The sequence below is a fragment of the Setaria viridis genome, chromosome 9 (genome assembly GCF_005286985.2).
Source record: "Setaria viridis chromosome 9, Setaria_viridis_v4.0, whole genome shotgun sequence".
In the NCBI taxonomy this organism is placed as follows: domain Eukaryota; kingdom Viridiplantae; phylum Streptophyta; class Magnoliopsida; order Poales; family Poaceae; genus Setaria; species Setaria viridis.
Window position 1 is genome coordinate 38816256 of NC_048271.2, and position 23614 is coordinate 38839869.

General features: G+C 44.8%; 1 protein-coding gene across 1 annotated transcript; it reads left to right on the forward strand.

Annotated features, from left to right (window-relative positions):
- The first annotated feature begins 6139 nt into the window (after window positions 1-6139).
- Window positions 6140-7517, forward strand: LOC117836641 (heavy metal-associated isoprenylated plant protein 39). The gene is made up of 3 exons (XM_034716107.2): window positions 6140-6414; window positions 6690-6765; window positions 6856-7517. The coding sequence occupies exons 1-3, from the start codon at window positions 6406-6408 to the stop codon at window positions 7233-7235; spliced, it is 465 nt and encodes a 154-aa protein (XP_034571998.1). The 5' UTR covers window positions 6140-6405; the 3' UTR covers window positions 7236-7517.
- Window positions 7518-23614: the final 16097 nt, after the last annotated feature.

Sequence of the window (23614 nt, forward strand, 5' to 3'; positions counted from 1 at the left end):
ACCAGAACTGATCATTCGGGACAAAAGGTCCCCTCTTTAGTTTCGAGTCATTTATTCGGGACTAAAAATATTCCAAAAAAATAAAAAAATGCCCGCTCCGTGCTAGACCCTCGCCCACCAGCGCTGCTCGCCCGCCCTCCTCTGCTCCCTCCCTCACTAGCCCGCCCATGCCACCCTCCATCCCTCGCCCGCCCGCGCCACGCCGAGCTAGGAGGAGGAGGCCAGGGAGAAGGGAGGGAGCAGAGGGAGAGGAGCGCTAGGAGATAGAGGGGAGAGGAGAGGGTCAGGTCGCGGGGAGGAAGGGAGAGAGAGCAGAGGATGGAGCGTGAGAGGAGAGGATTAGATAAGGGAGAGAGAGAATCGAAGAGCTGAGATAAATCCTGGTTGGAGCCACCAATCAGGAGTAATTCATTTTATCCCGACTGGTGGCTCCAACCAAAATTAAAAGCTTCACTTTTATCCCCGTTGTAACCATCGACTCCGACAGTCTATAAAATTTAGACTCGGAACTAAAGATCCTTTATCCCGGATAAAAATAACAGGACTAAAAACGCTGGATGTACACCGATACTTAACCCTCAGTAAGGTCGACGACGTATTCAGATGGCATGGCCTGAAAGTGATAGGCCTAGAAGCTTCTAGTTGCAATCGGCGAGCCTCTGTGTTGTCGAGATCCGATCCGATCCTGACGGATTTCTTCTGGCTTTCTAACGGTACCCTGACGCGAACGTGCACGTACAAGGCCGGGCAGAGGACAAGTGAATTTCGTGGCGCACAATCGCACATGCACACGTACGGCTGCAAACAGACACGAAAAGAAGCCGGGACCGAATCCAGCAGCCCATCGTCGTGCACGACACAGCAGGAGCTGGATCCACGCATCGCGCACGTACGCCTCTAATTCCACGGCTCAGGCTGATGACATGGGGTTGCGGAGAAAGACACGCAACGACGATGACCGGTGGCGGTGGCCGGCTGTCGACTGGCGCGGCCACCTTCCCTGTCCGTAGCTGCCGTGTCGACCGACGTGTATGGGCTCCGTTCGGAACGTAAGAATTCCACCCGCAAATTCGTCTTACGTATACGCTGTAAAAGGCTACAGTCTTCTGGTCGTGTTTGGAGGTTAGCGGGCATGGCTTTAGCTACTCACTGTTTCCTCCTCTTCTGAGAGCAACGGCTGCTGGGTTGCAGATGTTTCGGCCTTATCCCTGCGTTTCCCTGAACTCAATTATTGGGACATCTAATCATACAAGACCGAGGCCAGCCGCTTTGTTTCAAGCGAAGAAGCGACAGAATGAACGATGCCTGGAGGAGCAGTGGCGTACGCCGCCCATACCACCGGCACGCTCACATATCTGGGAGGTACGTCCTACCAGCAGACACACGCACACAGGAGAATGCAACGAGGAGCAAATGGTCCATACAGTCCGGTGTCTGCTTCGATTATGAATTCTTGTCACAAGTTGAGGGTTTTTACTTTATTTCCGCTGAAGGCCTTCTTTGGAAGCGTAGGGGCGAGCAGCCCCGAGCAGCACATCCCCACGTTGATTTTCCTCCCATCCGCTTCCTTCCCCAGGCAGGGGGAGAAAAACATCCCTCCAGCTTTGGTTGTTTGGGACTCCCGGTCGCTCTGCTCTGCTCGCGGTCGCTCTGCTCTGATGCTCTGCTCTGCTCCCGGTCGCTCTGCTCTGCTCCATCAACACCACGAAGAGCCCGTCTCCCGTACGCCGGCGACCGGTCAAGCTGGAAAAAAGATAGAAAAACCAGAGCACAATAGAGTAATTTTGGGACTCCCTCCTGTGTGCCAGCTTCAGCAGAGCACAACGAAGGCTACAACTCAAAAGGTAGAAAAAAGATATGTGTAAAAGATCAACAGGCAACATCAATCACAAATGCTAATATAACACCTCAAAAAATCATGAACGAATCCAAAATAAATCATAGAAAAAAAACTATAAGTGCAACATCACAAGTCACAAAGCAAGTACAATCTGTAACTTGTATCAACCATCAAATTGCCATGAGTGCAACATCACAAGTCACAAAGCAAGTACAATCTGTAACTTAGTATAAGAGATTTAGCTAGTACAGAATCTGTAACTTAGTACAATAGATCAGATGTGAATATTGAGCTAAAACTTGAAAGTAGAGAAATAGGACTTTAAAATTATATTCTACAGATTAGCCATGAAGGCATGGCTTGTGCCTAAAACTGTTTTCAATATAGCTGCCACAATCTGCCAAACTAGTTTAAAACAGCCTAAATATGTCATGAATAGGTTATGATAAATTTTGCAATACATTGAACAACAAAATATCACCTAATAACTAATCATCAGCTTTGACAGAACACTGGAATATAATCCTAACGGTTCGACCCTCTCTAAAAGACAAAGTCAGGGGGGCTGCCTTCTACGGTTCTACCCATGGTTGACTTTTAAAAAAACTGTAATATAGATGTGATACTTTGTTGTGTGTTTAGACATGCTTTGGTGGTCAATGCTACAAATGACGAATGTAGTAGAAATTAGAAGATGCTCAAACAGCAGTGCAGATGCATATCCCAAATGTATCAGAGAACAAGTTATGATAGATTTTCTGATACATTGTACAACAGTTTTACCAAACAACTAAATATCAGCTTCCACAGAACATTGGAATATAATCCTAAAGAGGTTCTTTTTTAGAAAGATAAAAGAGTATTCGAATTTATAGTTCTAGGCGCAAAGTTTAAAATACATGTTTAGTTATTCAGAAATCTATGATGAAATCGCAGAGGAAAATAACAAACATAACCAGGCAACAAATCATCACATAAATTGTCTTCAGAGATATACCCTGGCATGCATTTAGCAGTAGCAGTAGCATTAGAGTTTATTTATTGGGGTGACTAAAGTTGTAAAAGAAAAGTCAAAGAAACAAATGAATTTATATGGTACCATGGTGCTCGTGATAAAATAACAAGGAAAATCAACAAATTATCACATATGAAGAGTAATAAATAATCCACAAATGCACGCTAGCATATAACAGTCCACTCCTATTTTTTTACATATCCAAGGAAATCGAATTATACCTAAAGTTGGACCCTATGTCTATGGGCGACAAGTAATGAATTAAAACAAACAAATTATCAATTTATATACCAGAAACCAGACCACACAGCCACACCATCATATGACAAATCACAAAACAATATAGCAGGCACCACTGCTACTAAGGTTCCATTTGGAACATTGTTCTAAAAGCGTAAACAAACATATTTGTTTATGGTACAAGATGCATCTCATTCTCTCATCTATAGCACGGTCAGATTCAGAAGTGACCTGAATTGAACTGTCAAAGAAAACAAATGGCCCAAAACGCAAGTACCACTGGAGAGGCTTACCTAGGCCAAGAATGTCCGGTGAAGAGATGAACAAGAGTTGGATCTTGGGTCTGGCAGCTTTGAAGTCACCGAGATCTAAAAGAATTCGAATTAGTAAGAGGATTATAAGCCCTAGTAAACAGGAGAGGAGGAGAACTCACGTGCTGAGCAGGAAGATGTATGGCGCCACCGTGGTGGATGTGGAGGTGGTGGCCGAGGCGGAGGCGTCGTCGCAAATTGGTGGTGGAGAGGCGGTGCCTGGACAGGGAGATGGAGCAGCGGCGACGTATCGATAGGAAGGTGGAGGGGCGGCACTTGGACGCGGAGGGATGGCGGCGCCTGGATGAAGGCAGGGGTGGCGGCGCCTGGACGAAGGTAGGGAAGGCGACGCGAGTGCTCGGGAAACGCTGCCCGAACCCTCGAAGTGGGGAGGAGCCGGCCTGTGGAAAAGGAAGGGATCGGGTCGAGCTCCCCTAGCAGATAGGCTTCCAAAAGGCAAGGTTGATTGGCCCGTGGATGGATTGTCGCATGGGCCTCCAACCCGAGGAAAAGGCCGGGATCCTGCTCGGGTTTGGCGTTTCCAAAGGGGCCCGAAAAGTTTTTTGAAGCCATTAGTAAAATGTTGTCTGAGATATCACAAAAAATCAAATAAATTCAGGCTTATCATCAGTTTGATGAGGAAATGTTTCCCTAGATGTTGCCGACTCTATTTCCTTGATACATGGACCCAATAATGTTAGCGTGAGAAACATTTTCCGAACAACTCCCTACTCTATTATATTAGAAAAAGTTAACTAAAACCATAAAATTCAAATATTGCAAATGTGTGTGCGCTTCGTAGAAAGCAAACAGATCGACCAGTAAGTGTGATAGCCAAAGTAAAATACCCAGCTAAGATCTCATTTCACTACATGACATCAAAGATTTCCTGAGTGTTCTTGTCAAATGGCCGAGAGTACTTCTTTTTCATATTTTTTTATTAAGGAGCTGAGGGTTTTTTCCGCTTTAATTTGGACATTTCCCAAGAGGAAAAACAAATAAACAACTAAGAATCCTTAACCAATATTTATTTTTTCTTAAAAAAGACTGGCCACTTGAGAATTTTATAAGTAATGAATAACCGCTAGCTATTCGTAAAATATCTCCGGGAGTCATGAAATTGTTGTAAGAGCAAAAAGGATTTGGAACAGTGCAGAAAATTCTGTAGTTTCTACATAAGTCGTTGCACCTTGACTACACAAATTTCAATTGTCCATAGCTCGATGAAGGCACAAGTGGGCATAAGCTCACAAAATCCATACCATAAACGTAAGGTCGGTCCAGGGGTTCGTGTCATCCTACGTATGTCAATTCCAGTGGCTGGAGGAATGACAAGAATCTGAAACTCCCGCTACACTACAATTCTATACTCTACAGCTTACACAAGTGGCAGTATAAAATGCCTGACGGTGAACAAGTCCATACAAACACTACTACAAATCTTCATCCAAACAGCACATAAGGCTGCAAACCAATGCAGCCAATCCCTCCACCTCAGCTTTATCATGCCACGTAAGAAAGTGTAGCAAGAGAGACAAGGGGGGGGGGGGGGGGGGGGGGGAGGTTTAGAAAAGGAGCGGCAAACAGCATCGACATCATGCTCATTGAGAAGTTCTTATGCCTAGGGTTTAGCTCTTGCTGGAACCCACCAAGCTAAAAAAAATAATCCAATTTTCATATGCCAAATATCCCCCACCTTTCGAAGAGATTGGATAAACCAAAATAGCATGATAAACGTAACTTGATAGACAAAAAAAGTAATGTTGGATTATGATTAGAAAATAAAGTGGGCAAGAATAAGAGCGAAGGTCAGTCTCATCTTGACCTCCACACATTGCCATCGAACCCAATCCTCATTTATCACAAATATATATATGTGGAAACTACCTAAAATATGTCCGCTTTTCTAAGACCCGCCTTTTTGAGAATCTGCTACTTGAAGAAGCACGACTATTGGGCAATTTTGATTTTTATTTGGTAGATTGTTTGTCCTTAGTATAAATTGATGTGTATGCCCATGAAGCTAATGATAGCTCGTCTGTTTCCTGAATAGGAGCAAAATGGAATGTTGGCACCATTGTGAATGTTTGTGAGATGGAAAATTAACTATACATTATAATATATGTGTAAATTAGGGTTCTAGGTAAAATCACTTGTATCAATTTCCAAAGTTACGCATGTCATGAGAATTGTAGCAAAGAAAATGATCATCTATTTGGCAAGGTTCTATGACAAGTGGGTCGTAAAGCAATATTAATAAAAACAGGAACCCATGACCATGACTGTAATGCTAACCATGTAGCACAATAAACATAATAAACTAATGCATGACTAAACATATACTTCTGAAGAGTGTCGGAGGATAGTGGAAATAAAGATGGGGTCATATGCCCCCCTTATATTTGGAGATTTCTTTAGAGTATGTAGCTAGCCAAAAATATACTTCTTTTTGAGGGCAAGCTAGCCAAAAATATTGATTATCCCTAGTTTACCACAGATGCCCCTTCGACCATAATTTCACGCGAAGCTAGTTCCGTGCCTCCAGCATTGAGTCAAATAGGCCCTAAGCTCATATAATGTTGGGCACTACTGAACTACTGATTCATCATCTCTGACAAGGACAAAGGCGGAGCTTTCATCCGTCATCCAAAAAGCCCTTCTTTGAGAAAAGGCGGACAATATAATGCACTAGTAACGAATTGTGAGGAAGAGAACAAAGATTTGCTCTCGGCCAACTTTCGGTAGCCATTCCCTTTCCCTCCCTGTTTGACTTTTCGATACGGGACACCCCGGGCTGCCGCTTTATTTACAGCTTCTCCTCCTAGCGTTTCCTCCGAGCTCTCCCACCATTGCTTTTCTGCAGTTGTGACCCCCAACCTTCTCAGCGGACTCGGCGCCATTATTCCATCCCACAGTTTCCAACCAGCCCTCGTCCTTCCTGCAGGCAGCCGGCCTCTTTCTGGTGCGCCGCCCGGCCGTGCTCCCACTCCTCCGGCGACATGTCGAAGGTAAGACGTGCTCGTGCTGCATGCATTGGTCGTGGCCTGATTTCTTTCCGCCGTACGTGCGCACAAAGCTGGTCGCCTTTCCAGGGGTATGGGGATTTTCTCGTTAGGATCTTCCTTTGGAATCCAAGAATAATTCGCTTCGTCTTTTCTTTTATGCTCTGCTTTTGCTCTTTGCTCACCTGTGCTTCCTCCCCTGTTCGAGTTCGACCTCTCTGCTCAGCACAGAATCCAACGGTCCAATTTTCTTTCTCATATGCTTCGATCCTTTGGTGCAGAAAATCGTGGTGAAGATAGACCTGCACGACAACAAGGACAAGCAGAAGGCCATGAAGGCCGTCTCGACGCTCAGCGGTACCATGGCAGCTCTGCTTGTTTCTTCTTGTTGCTGTTTCTCATCAGGCATCGGGGAGAGACGAATTAATAACCTGTCGTGCCCTGCAGGGATCGACTCGATATCCGTGGACATGGCGTCGCACAAGATGACGGTGATCGGGATGGTGGACCCGGTGAACGTGGTGAGCAAGCTGCGCAAGGCCTCGTGGGCGGCGAACATCGACTCGGTCGGCCCGGCCAAGGAGCCGGAGAAGAAGGAGGAGGAGAAGAAGAAAGACGGTGACGACAAGAAGGACGGCGACGACAAGAAGGACGGCGACGCTAAGAAGGACGGCGACGAGAAGGACGGCAAGAAGGCGGCTGCGCCGACGGAGCAGCAGATCCTCGCCGAGCTGATGAACCAGTACCGGGCCTACTACCCGCCAATGAACACCCACTACTACGTGCAGAGCATGGAGGAGAACCCCAACTCCTGCGCCATCTGCTAAACGAGAAGCTGCACGAGCTGAGGTAATCAGGCACGGTTAATTACTATATGTGCATGTACATGTCCGCGTAAGAAGTACGAGACCGATGATACCATGCATGCTTCTGCGACGTGTAAAAAAAATAGTGCCTGGTCATGGTCTCATGGTGGACACGCAGCGTGTCTCCGCATAGAGAAAAACGTATGACGGTATGTGTAAGTGAAACTTTGCTTTCTGAGATAACTAGAGATGTAATGATATGCAGCTACAGTTTTAGATTTTTAAAAGAGTGTTTTTGATTCATGTTTGTGTGAACATGTGAATCACTTGATATGCTGTTGAGGCTGAAGGTTTCTCAGCATGAGGCATGAACTGGAACATAATATCCATATGACGAGGTCTAATAAGATGATAAGCTAAATGACCTATCCATGTTACTCTTTCAACAGTAGTGATAATGATTTTTAATGTGGAGAATTCGCCCCATCTTCAAAATAGATGTTAAGTTTGCTATTGGTTTATTGGAGAAACAGAATCTTGAAATGCCACATAATGCCAACAGAGAAATGTTTCTGACTGACCTCTTTATCTACCACAAGTTGCATAAGATTGCAAGTTTGTGATCAAGAAAAAGAGAGAGAGCACGCTTGGGAAGAGATTGCAAAGCCGACAGCCCACACATCTCACTCTCATGGATAGCAGGATAAGCAAACCTAGCCACACCTAAACTATTCTTTCGCCAAAATATTGCAATTACATCACACGGTGATTAAAAATATTGGCCCGCATGAGACCAGTATGATATTATCAATCAGTGAGCTAGCTATACTGCTTCATTTAGCATACCCATTTGGAGCCAAATCCACATTCCACAGGTAAGGTTCGTCGCCCGAAGTTTTCAGCAAGAAAGCTAACTCAAAGTCTCAAACAGCTGTCGCACACAGATATTCATCCTTAAAATTTTATTAATCTTTTACACAAACTTTGCGTATCATGCATTAGTCTGTAACCGTAGTTTAGTCGACAAAATCAGGGGTTTCCACTGCTGCAATCTTCACAGAGGAAACAACAAAGATCCATGAGATCATCAGGTCTTGAGACGTCAGGTCCAGCACATCTGAAGAACGGAATGAAGTTTTTTTTTTTGTAATACTCAACTTGGAAACACCAAAATGAGATGAAAGGGACAGGGGCGTTTGCCCGCACGGGTGTGACTAATTGCATCCACGAAATGGAGTGCAGGCGTGGCCAGTGACGCCCGAAAATTTGGATGGTTTCAACCAAAACCACTCGCCCTCTTGTCTGAAACATTATTTCGGTGAGTCCGATCACGACATTTGAGGCTTGTATAGTTAACCTGGTTTTAAGGGACAATTATAATTCATAAGCGAAATATTAACATGCAGCTAAGCTCTCCTTTTCCTACTCTATCCACTGTAGCAGGTGAGCATTGAAAATATCTGAAAAGAAATTAATGGAGGATACTTAGCACTGAAAATTTACAGCTATTCCTACTAGCTACAGCCTACAGATCCTAAACTAGGACCGTGAGAATTCAGAATTCAGACTGCTTTGAGCCTACAAATGACGATTGCGTATGACTACCGGTGTAGTGATGAATTCTACAGTACGTAATTTAAAAAAACTCGACCTCGGGTGGAAGAGACGTCCCCTGAGCTTTGTCTTAAGAAGGGGTAGCAGGCTTCTAACTTGGGCTGGCAAGGATGCTTCAACGACCCCTGAGTTCACTGCTTTAACCAGTATTACTCACGAGAAGCTAACAGTACGTAATTCAGCATGCATGCCACTGAAATATTTTCTTCTGTTGAGATGTCCCAAACATAGCGTCTTTTCGATGTAACAGCAGTCAGTAGTGAACATACTGTCTGTTTCCAACTGTTAAATGATGATCTGCGTTGGCTAATGGTGCTTCAGAGTAGATTAGTTCATGGACCAACCCTAGAGTGCATTTCTTTTTCCGGATTGAAAAATTTCTATGACTAGGACATCTGCATAATTTGCCTTCACTTTTTTCTACCTGCAACTTGCGACTGCGATTGGGCCTGCCACGATACGACCGACCCATCTGGAAGTTTGGTTGGGTCGGGCCTCTATTCTTAATGGGTCATAAAAGGAGTTCCATCTTGAACCTTTTCCCTACTTCACCTGATTTACCTACCTCCCAATGTAAAAAGGGATATTTTAACTTCAACGGGACCTACAGGCGGATTAAATCCCTCTATCCACTTGCATATATAACATGAACCATCAAACTCATTCATTTGTACTACTTTGTTCTTTCCCTCCCTAGGACAACTTAATTAGCAAAACTCAAAATCTCTTCTCTTTGTGTTGATATGAATCCCGTTGATACTGTTTCACGTTCAAACATTTAACCAGTAATAAGTTTTGGCATATATAGGTGGTAAACATGAAAATTGTACATCAAACTTGTCACATAAGATAGTTTAATAATTTTATATATGAATGACCATGCACTACAAATAATGTAATCTCAAGATTTGAATATTACAAGTGTTCTACGCATAACTGGATTTGGGGTGCAACCAATGGGAATAAGTTAAGCGTCAATGTATAAATAAATCAAGCGCTATTTATATGCCTGAAGGAGCATGCCCCAAGCGAACGGATGCCACTGCGGTAGTGGCGAGAATTAGTAAATAAAGACATTTAGAATCAATTTTAAGTATGTTACTACTAGCTTCTATAGCTTATTTGTGGAGGTCTTCTGATCGCCTGTATTAGTCCCTGTATCAGTAGACTAATATAGTCATCATCATAGTTTAGTATTTTAAGTAATAAACGACACTTAAATTCATAGAAAAATAAGTTTCACCTTACGTAGTGGAGAGCGGTGCAGATATCCATCACTCAAGAATGAATTCATAGCACCAGGTAAGATCTACTCCTGTATAAATGATGTTGAAATTATATTGAATGCAGGGAAAATCAAGGAAAGGGTGTGTGGTTTGATTATTAAACCTATTTTATGCAAGGTGAGTGAGTTTTGGAAAAGGAAGATGAAGTAAGTATATTTTAAGTTGTTGGCCCTGGAGGGGGAATCTTACCTTCCCTGCCGGTTCCTAAGTTTTAGAGAGGATCAGAGGCCATCAGGGTCTTTCTGGGCCGGCTTACGCCTTATTTCACACTTATTGTCCTAGAGCCTCAGCCCCATCTTACCACACTCAAGTTATGATACTAATCAACGTGATCTTTGACTATGTGGGCTCGTAACCGTGAGCCTCGGCTACTCAGATAGATTTATGACTCTGTGCAGAGGTGTACACTTTACTCATACGTTCGACCATCCCATACCTCAACTTCAGGCGGTACTGACCAACGTCTATTTCTAGACAATATTTTCCAGTTCCATCCATAGCTACAACTGAGGTCTAAACAGGGGCCATACTACGTCCATACTATCCCAGGAAACATAAGCCTCATAACGTGGCACACAATGCCACCAGGTCCTATGGACCTCAACTTATGACCCATGTCGATCGGACATGGGACTTTGTGAACATCCTGCTCCAACCTACCTGTTGCCCACTGTGACCCCTTGGGATGGTTTACATGGTTCCGTTGGTGTGGTGTGAATCAAGGCCTCACATGATTAGGCACTCCCGAAGGTTGTACCTTTCTGGCACGTATGGTTGCACATTTCACTAGAAAGACTTTCCCGCAAGCCGGTCATTATGTGACCGGAGTAAGCTTTTTGGACAGGATCCTCTACCAAGGTTGCCCCCTTATTCCCTTGTCCTGTCCTTAACGGTTTCTAGGTAGCTTTTATTATAAAACTCACATCTCCTAGGATTTTCATAAAAACATTATATTTTTGATATTCCTGGAATTCTATTTGTTAATGACACTCGATCATCGATCTAGTCGTGACCGGGGTTATTAATAGGATTTCTGGCTAGAATTGGCTTCAAGTGAAGGCGAGAGTGGGAATAAAGGTGGATTACTCCTATAACCTTACAGCATATGCATATCAAATTATTATCTTGGTAAATTTTATTATCTATGAAAATGTAGGATAGAAATATGATCAAGGGTCTTGGCTTTTTGTTCTCTTGATCTTCGGCTTCATGTTGGAGTTGGAGCCTGACCAGGCTAGCGTATCTACACGTCTTCTGGACGGCTGGACCTTCGGCTTCGTACCTTCTGGATTCATGATTTCCGGCCGGATCTTGGTCATGTCCTCATATCACACAAGCATATAAACAAACAAACAAACATGCAATCAGTTCTAGCAATCAATGTATGACTAAAGAAGATGAAATATGATAGTTGATGGATATTTTGGGAATTATTAGATTTCTAAGGATAATTCCCGGATAAAGGATGAATGGTTTATTAATTATTTAAAAATAAGTTTCTAAATAATTAACAGATAAATTTGTTTAATTTCTAAGAGAATTCTAAGAAATTAATAATGGATTTTCTAGGGTTCTTGAAGAGTATCTTGGTCCCCTTAAGTAGGTTTTGGTGATTTAATGATGCAAGCTTAAGTATCTAACAAAGTTTTAAGTACATAAGTAGGTTTAAAAGGATTATTGGTCTTAGAGCACTTGTGATGGACCCCTTAAAAGGAAATGAATAGATAAAAGTCATACCTTGAAGTTTAAATTTATTTTCGGTTTGAATTTGAGTATCGGAATGCCGCACTATTAAGAGGGATGCGTGATCTTTGGTCTTTACATTGAAAAAGGTGCTCAAGATGACCTAACAAACCTATGATAGACACCTTTGCACCTGCACATCACATGGAAATACCTAGAATGATGCTAACTTGAGAGTTTCGGAATTTTTCGGAATATCTTCCGGAATATTCCGGAGGTTACAGAGTTTCTGGAGAAGTTCCAGAGGTTCGAATTTTTTTGGAAAGTTTTCTAGAAGAATCTGAAGGATTCGGAAGTTTTCGGACAAATTCCGGAATTTAATCCCCAACGACTAGTTTTGGGGTGAAGGGGTATAAATACCCCCTCACCCCCTCCCATAGAAGCACTCTTGACTTCTCACTGTGCTTGTAACATCTGTAAAAATTCACTAACTCAGATCATCCGCTAAAATTTGTTTTCAAAATCTTTTGACCATTGAGCTCCCGGAAATACTTTCCTTCCCAGCGATTTTGTCATCCCAGCACTCAACGCCGACAACCATCTTTTCATCCTCCGCGAATTCCGCCGCGTGCCAGGCGAAAGACTGCCGCGCGTGCCCCGATCGTTTTCCGCAATCACCGCTGACTCTCCCTTTTCTTTTTCTTGTTTTCTCCTTCTTCCTTTTTCTCTTTTCTATTTTCTTTTCCCTTCCTTCTTCTCTTCCTTCCTTCTTCCTTCTTTCTTCCTCCTCCTCCTTTCTTCCTGGCTGGCCGCATGCCTGCCTACCCTGGCCGTCCCCCCAGCATCACTCCCCTGGTGCCGGCTCCTCTCCCTAGCCCGCCCGACGCCCCTGTCGCACGCGCCACCCCCTCTCTCCTACGCGCCCCCGGCCCCACGCGCCTCGCTCCCCGCGCGCGCTGGCGAGATGCACCGGCCGGCGCCCTCTCCCTGGCGCACCTCCCCCCACCGGCCTTCACCCTGTGCTCCTCGCCGCTCGAGCTTGGCCCCGCCACACCATCCATGCGGAAGTCCACCTCACCTCGCCACCGGCCGGGAATCTCGGCCGCCATTAACGCCGCTCACCTGTGCGCCGTTGTCGTCTTCCCCGGCCGCCGCCTATAAAAGGGGCCAAGGGGCTAAGCCCAGCCGTCGCTCGCCACTAGCTCACCACCACCACGCCCTCACTCCCCTATGCCCAAGCACCGCCCCTTCCCATGCGCGCCGCCCAACTACAACCCGCCCTCGCTAGAGCTCTGCCCGCTCCCTGTCCATCGTCGGCCCTCTCGCTTCCTTTCGCCAATTCGACGAGGTGAGCGCACAAACGGAGTCCCCAAAGCCTCCTCTATATTCCCCCCCACCAATCCTCACCATCAACGAGCTTACGCCGACCGCCCCTCGTTGGGCGCCCCTCCCCTAAGTCCCTATAACGCACGATATAGAGAAAAAAGAAACCCCCCCAATTTCGATCTAAGCTACTTCTTCCTATTCGCGAAACAGCCCTCCCACCTCTCTCAAATATTCTCTTGCATATAAGCCCTTCCACCTCCCAAAAATAATTACAACTAGGTCCCTGGTTCTCGCAGTTTAGTCATAAACCTTGTTTTAATCCCCTAGTACACGGTTATCTCATTATTTCATGCGCCAAACTTCCTCCAATTAATCCCAAATTCGACCACCATCCTCCAATATATTCCCGCTGAGTCATCTTCAAATTCCATGAAAATACTCATTCCTCCTAATTTTCGTTCGTGTTCTCTATTTGAGCTCAACGGGTAAAATGCTATTTTTTTCTTTTATTTATTGTGTGCCCGATTGTGTGTGCCGTAAATCGCGTAGTACCCGAGGAGGAGCTCGAGGAGGAGTTTGACCGCGAGCCCGAGCCTGAAGACTAGCATCGCGAGCAAGAACTCCCGGAAGGCTTTGAGGACGGCAACTCCAATCTCACCCTTTGATGCACATTTATCCTAGTTTTTCAAACACAACCTATTGGCATGTTTTATAAATTGCATATTATTTCACCGCTGAAACATGGTTGGATAGCCACCCCTTAATTGTTATGATTATTCCTTGATTGTCCTATAATTGTCTCTAAATATGATTTGCTCTGTTTGGATGATAATTACTGCTAGAATGCTTCGGACCTTGTTACTCAATCCAATCATGACTACAATGTATTTTGTTAAAGAATAAATGTGTGAGTATTTTTAAAAGGGAAAATTGGTTTTCAAAAATAAAGGAAAGAAATGCTTAGATGAGATGGATGGGTGTTTCTTATGTGAAATGCCAATAAGTTGGGCTCGTATCTTTGTGGTTGAGCAAGGTTGGGAGATATCATTCTTGTCACAAATTAAGGACCGAGTTGATGTGTCATCTTGCCTAATCCAACATCGTGCAACCACTTGACCGTTGTATGCGGCAGCGGCTTAGCATAAATCCCACAAGCTAGTCTGTTAGTCATCAGGAGAGCTAGTTGAGCAACGGGAGACCATGGAGAAGGAGTAAGATCTTTGTGACTTAGGTCCCGGTTAAGACCTCGTTAGTAGGTCATTAACCCTTTGGTTGCTTCCGTGTTGGCTAGTCTGGCTTAGCTAAGGTGGGTAATGGCTTTGATAGGATCTGCACCGGCACTAAGGTGATCGTGCTGCGGTACCCTACTTGTGGGAAAAGTGTACAACCTCTGCAGAGTTAAAACCTATCCGGGTAGCCGTGTCCATAGCATTAGACGAGTTACGACTTGGTCACATAACTAGTGTTTGGGAGATGGATGATTTTCATGGTGTGTGTTGAATTTTTCCGGCAGTTGTGCCGTGAACTATTGCGGACGGGGAGTCCGGTAGCATTAAAACTTGGATCCTTTGTGTTGGATTAACCCCAATTAATGATTCAGTTACTAAAAGAAATGCTTTGCGAAAATAATTTTGAAAATGAACCCTTGCATGTGTTGTAAAACCTAGCTTTATTGCAAATAAACCTTAGCCTTATCCTTGATATAACCTGTGCATATTCTTGATTGTATCCCCCTCCGTGGATGGGGTTGGACTTGTTGAGTACTTTTGCACTCACCCTTGCTTTGTTGCTCTAGAGAAAGACCCGGAGTACATCGCTGAAGACTTTGAGTAGAAGGTCGCTTCCGCACCCAACGCTGCCTGTGGTGTTGGCCTTTGTAGAATGCTTCCGTTGCCGTGTAGTCTCGAGTGTTGTCTCTTGGCAGTAGCTTGGCTCGCTGCTGTTGTTTATTTACTTATTGTTTCGGCGTGGCTTTCACGCCCACTCCCTCGGGAGTTGTATAGTTTATGAACCATCTATTGAGTACATGTGTTATCAGCCTCCTGGGACTGATATTTGTATCACATTTAGTCTCTACTTATGTTGGGACGCTTCAGTGCTAAACTTCAGAAAAGCTTTTAACTCCCCTCTTTGCTCCCCTTTGGCATTCTTTGTGAGATTTGGTGGGGATTTAAGAAGAGATTTTAGAGAGAGCAAGGGTGAGTGCTAGTGAGCTGAATCTCCATCTCTTAAGCAGCTTGTTTTTCGTCAAGCCGGTGATTACGCGTTTGTTACTCTTAGAGCTTCAAGCTCCTAGCCGACTAGACGTTGCCCGTCGAGCATCCAAGGATTGTGGCTGCCTTGGGAAGTTTGTATTACCCCTACGATTGAATAAGTGACTCTAGCTTGATCTTTGTGGTCGCTAGAGGGAGGAAAGTGGCTTAGGAGTGAAAAGCACGCCCTTCGTGGGTCCTCAACGGAGAGGGAGGAAAGTGGCTTAGGAGTGAAAAGCCCGCCCTTCGTGCGTCCTCAACGGAGACGTAGGCTTGAAGGTGTGAAGTTGTACTCCGGGAAACAAATCCTTGTGTCTCTTATGCTTGTTGTTCTTATTGAGTTGCATGCACCAACCAGTTCAACCTAAAAGTTTAAACTGATGAGGAGAGGTGGGCAATTCACTTATACTCCAACACTCGCCCTCACGTGCAGACTCCCTCAGGCCGCATACGTTGAGATTGGAGTAGGCTGCAATTATTTTATTTAATCGCGCCCATCAGGATTCGAACTCGAGACCTCTGACCCTGATACCATATTGAGTTGCATGCACCAGCCAATTCAACCAAAAAGCTTAAGCTGATAGGGAAAGGTGGGCAATTCACTTATACTCCAACAGTTCTTAAATTCATTCATATTCAAGCATAGAACATATTTCTAGGGTTTGAGCTCGATCTACATTTCTGGCAAGTTTCCAACTGTGCTATCTTGTGCCAAAGGCTTAGAATAACATGGTGAATAACCTATATTCATTGATTTACTTTTCAGCAAGTTTTTCTTGAGATTGTAGTTCAAATCTTTCAATCTTTGAAAAATCCGAAGATTTCTCCAAAATTTTTGGAAGTCGCTGATAAACTTGTTCGAAGTTGTAAAAATTTTCAGGTTTGACTATTCACCCCTCCTCTAGTCAACATCCTAAATCCTTTCAGTTCTGGACGAGTGGCATAACGGCTTATTTTGATGGATATCTAGAGTTTTGATTGGGTGGCACGACGACTAGGTTTGGTTAACATATGAGGTTCAAATTGGGCAACATAATGGCTGGGTTTTGGAATAGATTCTAGGAATAATTTGGGTGCTGGGTGGTGCTTATGGGTTTCAAGGGTAGGAAACTTTCACGACAGGCTCAGCTTCGACTCTACAGCGGGTGGAGTTGGTCAAGTTTCCTTATCTAGGGTGGAGGTGGAACCTGGGAGCTTGTGCGATAGTTGGTCTGTCCTAGTACTAGGGGATAGTGTACACGGCTACAGACGCAGTTGGACAAGATCAAGTGGAAGCTAGAGAACTTGTATGACGAACTCACTTCGACTACTAAGGTGGAGCTCGGGCAAGATCAAGCGGATGTAAAATTGAGGTCAGAGCTTGCTCGACAGACTCACTTCGGCCACTGAGGTGGAGCCTGGCAAGGTGGGCATGGAAATAGGCTTAGGTGGCTCTAAGATATTTTTAGGAATTTTTCTAGGTTTTTCGGAATAAGGATGGGTGAGATGCGAATTTCCAGGTGCACTTTCATAGGGTTTTTCTATTATGTGCGAGGATGATATTTTGGAAAAGGATCTATATGGGATGAACAATGGAGATAGAAGGCATGGGTAGGCTTAGAATATTTTGTAGTATTTTTGAGAAATTTTGGGAATTTTTGGATGGGAAGGATTCTAAGTAAAAAGTGGTGTGCACTTAACGGGTGCACGTAGCCATTTCTCGTGGATGGCGCAGAGGTGGTAAGGTCCACCCAGCGTGCTGTACCGTGCGTCGGCATTGTGGACTCGGTGGGCCGGAGCTGCGCCACACTGGTCCACGGTGGATCGTGTCCACCCAAGCCGGGGTGACGGGGCAGACGGCGTCAGCTAGCCGAGCCCACCCATCAGGCTAATGGAGAGAGAGCGAGGGGGAACAGCGGCTGGACGGGAGCGGGACTGCATAGGCCGGTTGGTCGGGGCCGAGCGATGCCACCACGGCGCCATGGGCGTCGCCGTGGGGGGCGCCGGAATCGCTCCGGAATGGCGGATCTAGTCGCCACCGGCTCCACGGACACCACCAGCGGAGAGAGGAGGTGAAGAGGAACTCGCTGGTGGCTTTGTGGAGATAGGGGAGGGGAGGGAAAAGGCGTGGCCGCGGAGGGCCAAAGCTCGAGCTCCTCGGGTCACTGTGGAGTGCCGGGGAGGTGAGGCGGGGCTTATTTATAGCCATAGAGGGAGCTCGCGGAGCCGCCATGTCGTCAAGGAGATGAGGACAGGGCGATGGTGGCCGGGCAAATGAGGCCGGCAGGGAGATGTGCTCTATGCCGGCTTTAATGGCGGGCGGCAGTGGTGGCAGGCGGTGCTGTTGGCTTGGCAAGGCGGGGATAAGGGCAAGCGCACGCGGGACTGCCAAGTCGCCAGGTGGATGAGGCCGGTCGACTCCTTGGCGGCGAAGGAGAGGGAAAGGGGCGTGTACCGGCGGCCGGCCGTGTCAGTGCAGTGGGCGAGGTGGCCGCGTGGGCAGCGTGTGGCTTTGTTAGGCAGAGAGGTGGAAGGAGGGGAGAGGAGAGGGGAAGGGGGTGGATCCTGGATGCGGTGGCTTGGTAAAAGAGGCGGCAGCACGGCGAGGACAGCGCGGTGGCACTGGGGGAATCTCCTCGCCGGCGGTGGCACTGGAGAGCGTAGAGGAGACGGGAGGGTGCTGGGCTGGCGGCGCGGTGGGCCATGTGGGCCGTGTGCCGGAGCTGGGCTAGTGTGGGGGGAAGCTAGGCCGGGATGATGGGTTGGCCTGGGTGTGGGAGCAGGCCAGAATGAGGTGGACCGAGCGTGTGGTAGGATAGGGAGCGCTGGGCTGAGAGAAGGGGTGGGCCAAATACGAGGTTGCCGGCCTGTATTGTACTTAAATGGTTTCCCAATTGTTTGAAAGAAGTTTTAAGTTCAAATTTGAAATGGATTTAATTTGAAGGAAGTTTGAGGGGTAAGCTTGAGTTGGGAATAAAAAGGGAATATTTTGGGAGGGTTTGGGAGTTAAGGTGCTTAGATTTGAATATTAAGTTTAGGATTTTTAAAAAAGGAAATATTTTGAAAAGGTTTCTAGGACTTTGATGATGAGAGGTTTTGATATAGATGAGATTGAGGATTTGAATATTATATTCGAATAATATTCATGGGGGTTTGACATAGGGTTTGAATAGGAGTAGTATGATCAAATATTATTTCAAAGGGTTTTGGAATCAAGGGTTTATTGAAGGTATTGCTAGGATTGGGAGAGAAAGATGGTCGAGAAATTCCTAGAACAATCAAGTGCGACACATATGCTCATATTTATGCAAGGTTTGTTTGTAAAAAGAGTTTGAATGTTTTGGGAGAAAGGAAGTATGTTTAGTTTAAAGAAATTTTTTAAAAAGTTTGTATTTTTAAATGTTCTAAAAAGAGGGATGTTACATTATTGATGATTAAATGTTAGTAAAAAATTAAGCTAATGCAAGATTAATTCATTAATCCAAAGAATTAAAAAACAATCAACATATATATAGAGAGGCCTCGTCTAACTAAGAATAGTGACTACAAGCATTTTAGTAAGGTGAACCTAGGAGGAGACAGGAGGAGAGTCTATTTTTTTCTTTCACATAATATTTAGATTTATTTCACATAGCAAGTGCAGATGATTGGAGATGCGATTTCTTCACAAAACATCTATAGGTATATTCTGTGACTATAGAAAACATTGTACTAGGTTAGACCATACGATGTTCCATGCATGTATATCTTTGATGTTGGTCTTTAGGTTGAGTTAAACTGGATCAACAATAAGTGTGGTTGAGATTAAAAATATGCACACGTTAAGTTAAAAGTTCAGGTATGTTTCCTTAAAGAAAACAATGCTGACGATTAGTCAGCAGAAAACAATAGCAACATGTATTTGCACTCATTTAAAAAAGACTGAGTATCAGGTCTGCATGATCGGCAACAAACATATACGCAGTTACATTTAGATCTTGAGCTACAGTGCCTGGTGATCTATAGGTCGCTGGATAGTTTGTCATCAGATTCGCTTAAGAAAATAAGCTTGCATCTTGAGAATTCAATTTCCTGCTGTCTCATTCGCATAGTCACATCTATCTGTAATCTGAATTGTGAGCACAAGCCCATGTTAAACTGATGGCTGAAGACGAATATGAAATGATCAGTGTTTCGCATTTTGCTTTGTCTGAGCGCCTGTGAGTTTACTGTAGATGTAAAAAGGGGTCTAATTCCCTTTGGTTTTCTAAATTCGAGAAGTGGGCCTGGACCCTCGCGGTTCGGGTCACCACATTGAAGCCAAAGCCACGACCATCCCATGTACCATCGGTAGCCAGGCGTTCGATCCACAAGCCCTCCGCTTCACGAGGGGTCAATCGGGGATGGGTGCGAGATGAAGTTTGTGGACGTTCTTTACCCAATTTTTTTTTGACTTGTGCAAATGAAGACTCCTAACGATGGAATGGATCGATATATACAGTAATGTTATGCTTGCCGAAAACACCATATTGAGCCAGACCATACGATTTTCCATGTATGAGGTGGGTCTTTGGGTCAGAGGAGGACCAATACTTGTGTTCGAGGTCAAAATTGCTACGATCAGGTCTCTGAACCAGTCTTCCCACTGGTCAAATCGGTTGGATCAAAATTCTCAAAATACAAATTGAACTTAATCATTATGTAGCCGTTGTTGAGTAGATCAAAATTCATATGTTAAACATCTTATTTGGAATTTGGATGAGAGAGTTATGACCTCGGGAAGATCTGCACTTAGGAAAATCGGTCAAACCGGTTTGCCAGGGCGGTCGGACCGGTTCGGTCTATGTAGTCCAAGTTAAGAGTTGTATTTTAACACGGAATTTGTAAAAGTTTCGACTCTAAAAGGGTAAGACCTCCCCTCCCTATAAATATAAAGGGCCACTGCCGATTGAGGGCATCCAATCGATCAAAAAATATATCAATCTACTATCTTGCATCTTTTACCTTTGTTCCTCGTTACCCTACTTTTCCAACCTCATGTTCTATTTTTCTCCTATCTCCATGGCATGAGGAGGCATCCTAGCTGGCCTGCCAAGCTTAGGCCAACCCAAGGTGCGCCTGCCCCGACTGGGTCCCTCCTAGGTGGGCGTTCGTTGGATCCTCGCTGGGCTCCCCGACGAGACCGGTCTGACCAGCCTACCATACCGGTCTGACTGACCCGCGCAGAGGAGCTGCAAGGAGCCCCTCCGTGCGCCGTACATTCGAGTGCGTTCATGTGTTGGCCTGATTTTAGCGCCAACACATTTTTTACGAATCCGCTGGGGAAGAAGAATCTGGCCATCATGGCTAATCCATCAAACCCTAGCCATATGGAGATGAATGACGATGATTATGAGAAAGCTTTTGAAGAGTATAAGTAAGAAGCTCGTCGGATCTGCACGGAATCGTTTCTATCTTGTTACATGCAAACCGATCAAGGCGTCATCAAGATTAAAGAGTGGCAGCCACCGCCGACTATCTCCATATTGAAGGAGATACAATCTTCACGTACTATATCTACTCACCTATCCTGTTTTGTGAACGATTATCTCAAATCTTTGATTGATAGAGAGGATAGAGTAGATTCAGTTTCTAATATTCAAAAGTCGGCTATTGAAAAGCCAGCTAATGTTATTAATGATCTTTGCAAAAATTTGATAACTTGTGATGTTGTTGGTCGAGAAACAAGTCTGCAGTCTCAAGCCGAAGTTGTTGACCCAAAATCCCCTAGAAAGAGCACAGAGACTATATCTAGTACTTCGACGATCGGGGGGTAACAAAATAAAGGCAAAGGTGCCGGTTATGCCGCAACCAATCTGACTAGTTTGCAAACCGGTCTAACCGCTTCTTCTAGGGTTTGCAAAATAAATCAAAACCAAAGATGGTTAACCCCAAGAAACCTGAGGTTGGTGTTTGGAAAACCGTTGAATCAAAAGGCCGTCATAAGGATAAAAAGGAAAAGCTGAAGCCAAATTAGAAGCTTCTGACTAAGTCCCAAAGACAAAAGGATGTCAATGATGCTAGTTGGCCTAAAACTTCCAAGCATTCAAAATCTGTTCCAAAGCAGAAGTTCCATAATCAGAATCAGCAATGGAATAATTTTCCTACATCAACGTCGTTTCCATCATATGGATCACCTTTACATGTGCCATGGGAATCTTATCCTCCGTGGTCTTATAATTCATATATGCCATCTCTTCCTAGATATTTATGTCCATATTACATTACCTACAGGGAGCCAGTAATTAATGAGCCACCACTCATACATAATGACCATTTCGATCAAAAGAATCGGTTTGTGCAGAAAAATAAGCGTAAGGTGATCAACCAAGTCTATCGTGTCAAAAAGAATGGTAGATTAATTGAAATTCAGATTTGACACTAGACATAGAAAAGTCGAACATTGAAGAATCATCGTCTAGTTCTGTCGATCAGATTCCCCTGATGTTGAACATGTTTCAAATAAAATAATTGAATGACATGTCAGTTCGGTTGGGGGGCAAGATGACCTCAAAGTGGAGGATTCTGAAGGAACCGGTCTGACCGGTGTCCAAACCGGTCTAACCGGTCTTGCTAGAAATTCTGGTAGAGCTACAAAAGTCACACCAAAGAGCAACGTGATGAAGAAGAAGCCAAGCTTCGCTAAATTGTTACATAAATATCAGAAAATAGCCGAGCAAAAGCAAATCAATCAGTTAGAAGACAATCAAAGTTGGAGTTCTTTATCACCAAGGGTAAAAAGGCATCAACAGTCCTCTCATTGGTCTTCATCATTTATTTCACCGATGCATATGTCGTGGAGTGTGTATTCAGGTATATCTAATTATAATCCATAGTTTTGGTATAATCCTTGGTTCTCGTTTTATGATTATCAAGATTATGATTTACCAAGGAGCCATAATTGGTCACCATGGACGCATCAAGATTTCTGTTATTAGATATGCTTAGATGTTCAAAGCCGAAAGTAGCAGTTTCATACATGTTGTATTTGCTAGAATTCTATTTTAGCTACATTAGCATCTACAAAGAAACTATCATATGGGCAATGTATTGTTTATCATCATCTTTAGACAATTTTAATTTTTGAGAATATTTTCTGGTATGCAGACTTTGCCATAAAACAGGAGGGCAGTCAAAATTGATAGAACTGGACAATCATGTCTCTAAACCGATCTCCCCACCGGTAAGATCGGTTGGACCAAAGTTCTTAAAATGCAAATTGGACATCACCATTGTGTATCTCTTGTCGAGTAGATCAAAATTTATATGTAGAAGGTCCGATTTGGAATTCGGATGAGAGAGTTATGACCTCGGGAAGATCTACACCCAAGAAAATCGGTCAGATCGGTTTGTCAGGGCAGTCAGACCAATTCGGTCTATGTAGTCGAAGTTAAGAATTGTATTTTGACACGGAATTTGTAAGAGTTTCGACTTCTAAAGGGGCAAGACCTCCCCTTCCTATAAATATAAAGGGTCACGGCCGATTGAGAGCATCCAATCGATCAAAAAACATATTAATGTACTATTTTGTATCTTTTACCTTTCTTTCTCATTACCCTACTTTCCAACCCCATGTGCTATTCTTTTCCTGTCTCCATGGCATGGGGAGGCGTCCTATTTGGCCTGCCGAGTCTAGGGCAACCCATGGTGCGCCTGCCTTGATAGGATCCCTCCCGGGCAAGCGTTCGTTGGATCCTCGCCGGCTCCCCGGCGAGACCGGTCTAACCGGCTTACCATATAGGTCTAACCAGCCCGCGCAGAAGAGCTGCAAGGAGCCCCTTCGCGCACCGCACGTTAAAGTACGTTTGTGTGTTGACTCGATTTTAACGTCAACAACTTGTCTTAACTCGGGCTGAACTAGTGTATGTATTAGAGCAACTTCAACAGATCCCCTTTTTCCCTTTTCTCTTTCCACTTTTCAGCTATAAAGGAGATTGAGAGGTAAAAACACGCTCAAACATATTGCCTTTCCATCCTCTCTGTTTTTTTTTCTCAATCCCCTTTATCCTCCTGCCCCTCCCTTTCCAAGGGGGAAATCAGCCTTCTTCCTTTCCTTCTCCCTTCCGCACGATTCAAGCCATCGCCGGTAGGCCTGACCTCCACGCCGTCGTCCGCCTGTCCCTAGGCGCCGCTACCCCCGTCCACTTGGCTGGCACTACCGCGGCCAGACGCGGCAGGCCCTGCCTCGGGCACGACATGCCTGCCCTAGGCGCCGCTGCCGCGCACCTGCACGTGGCAGGCA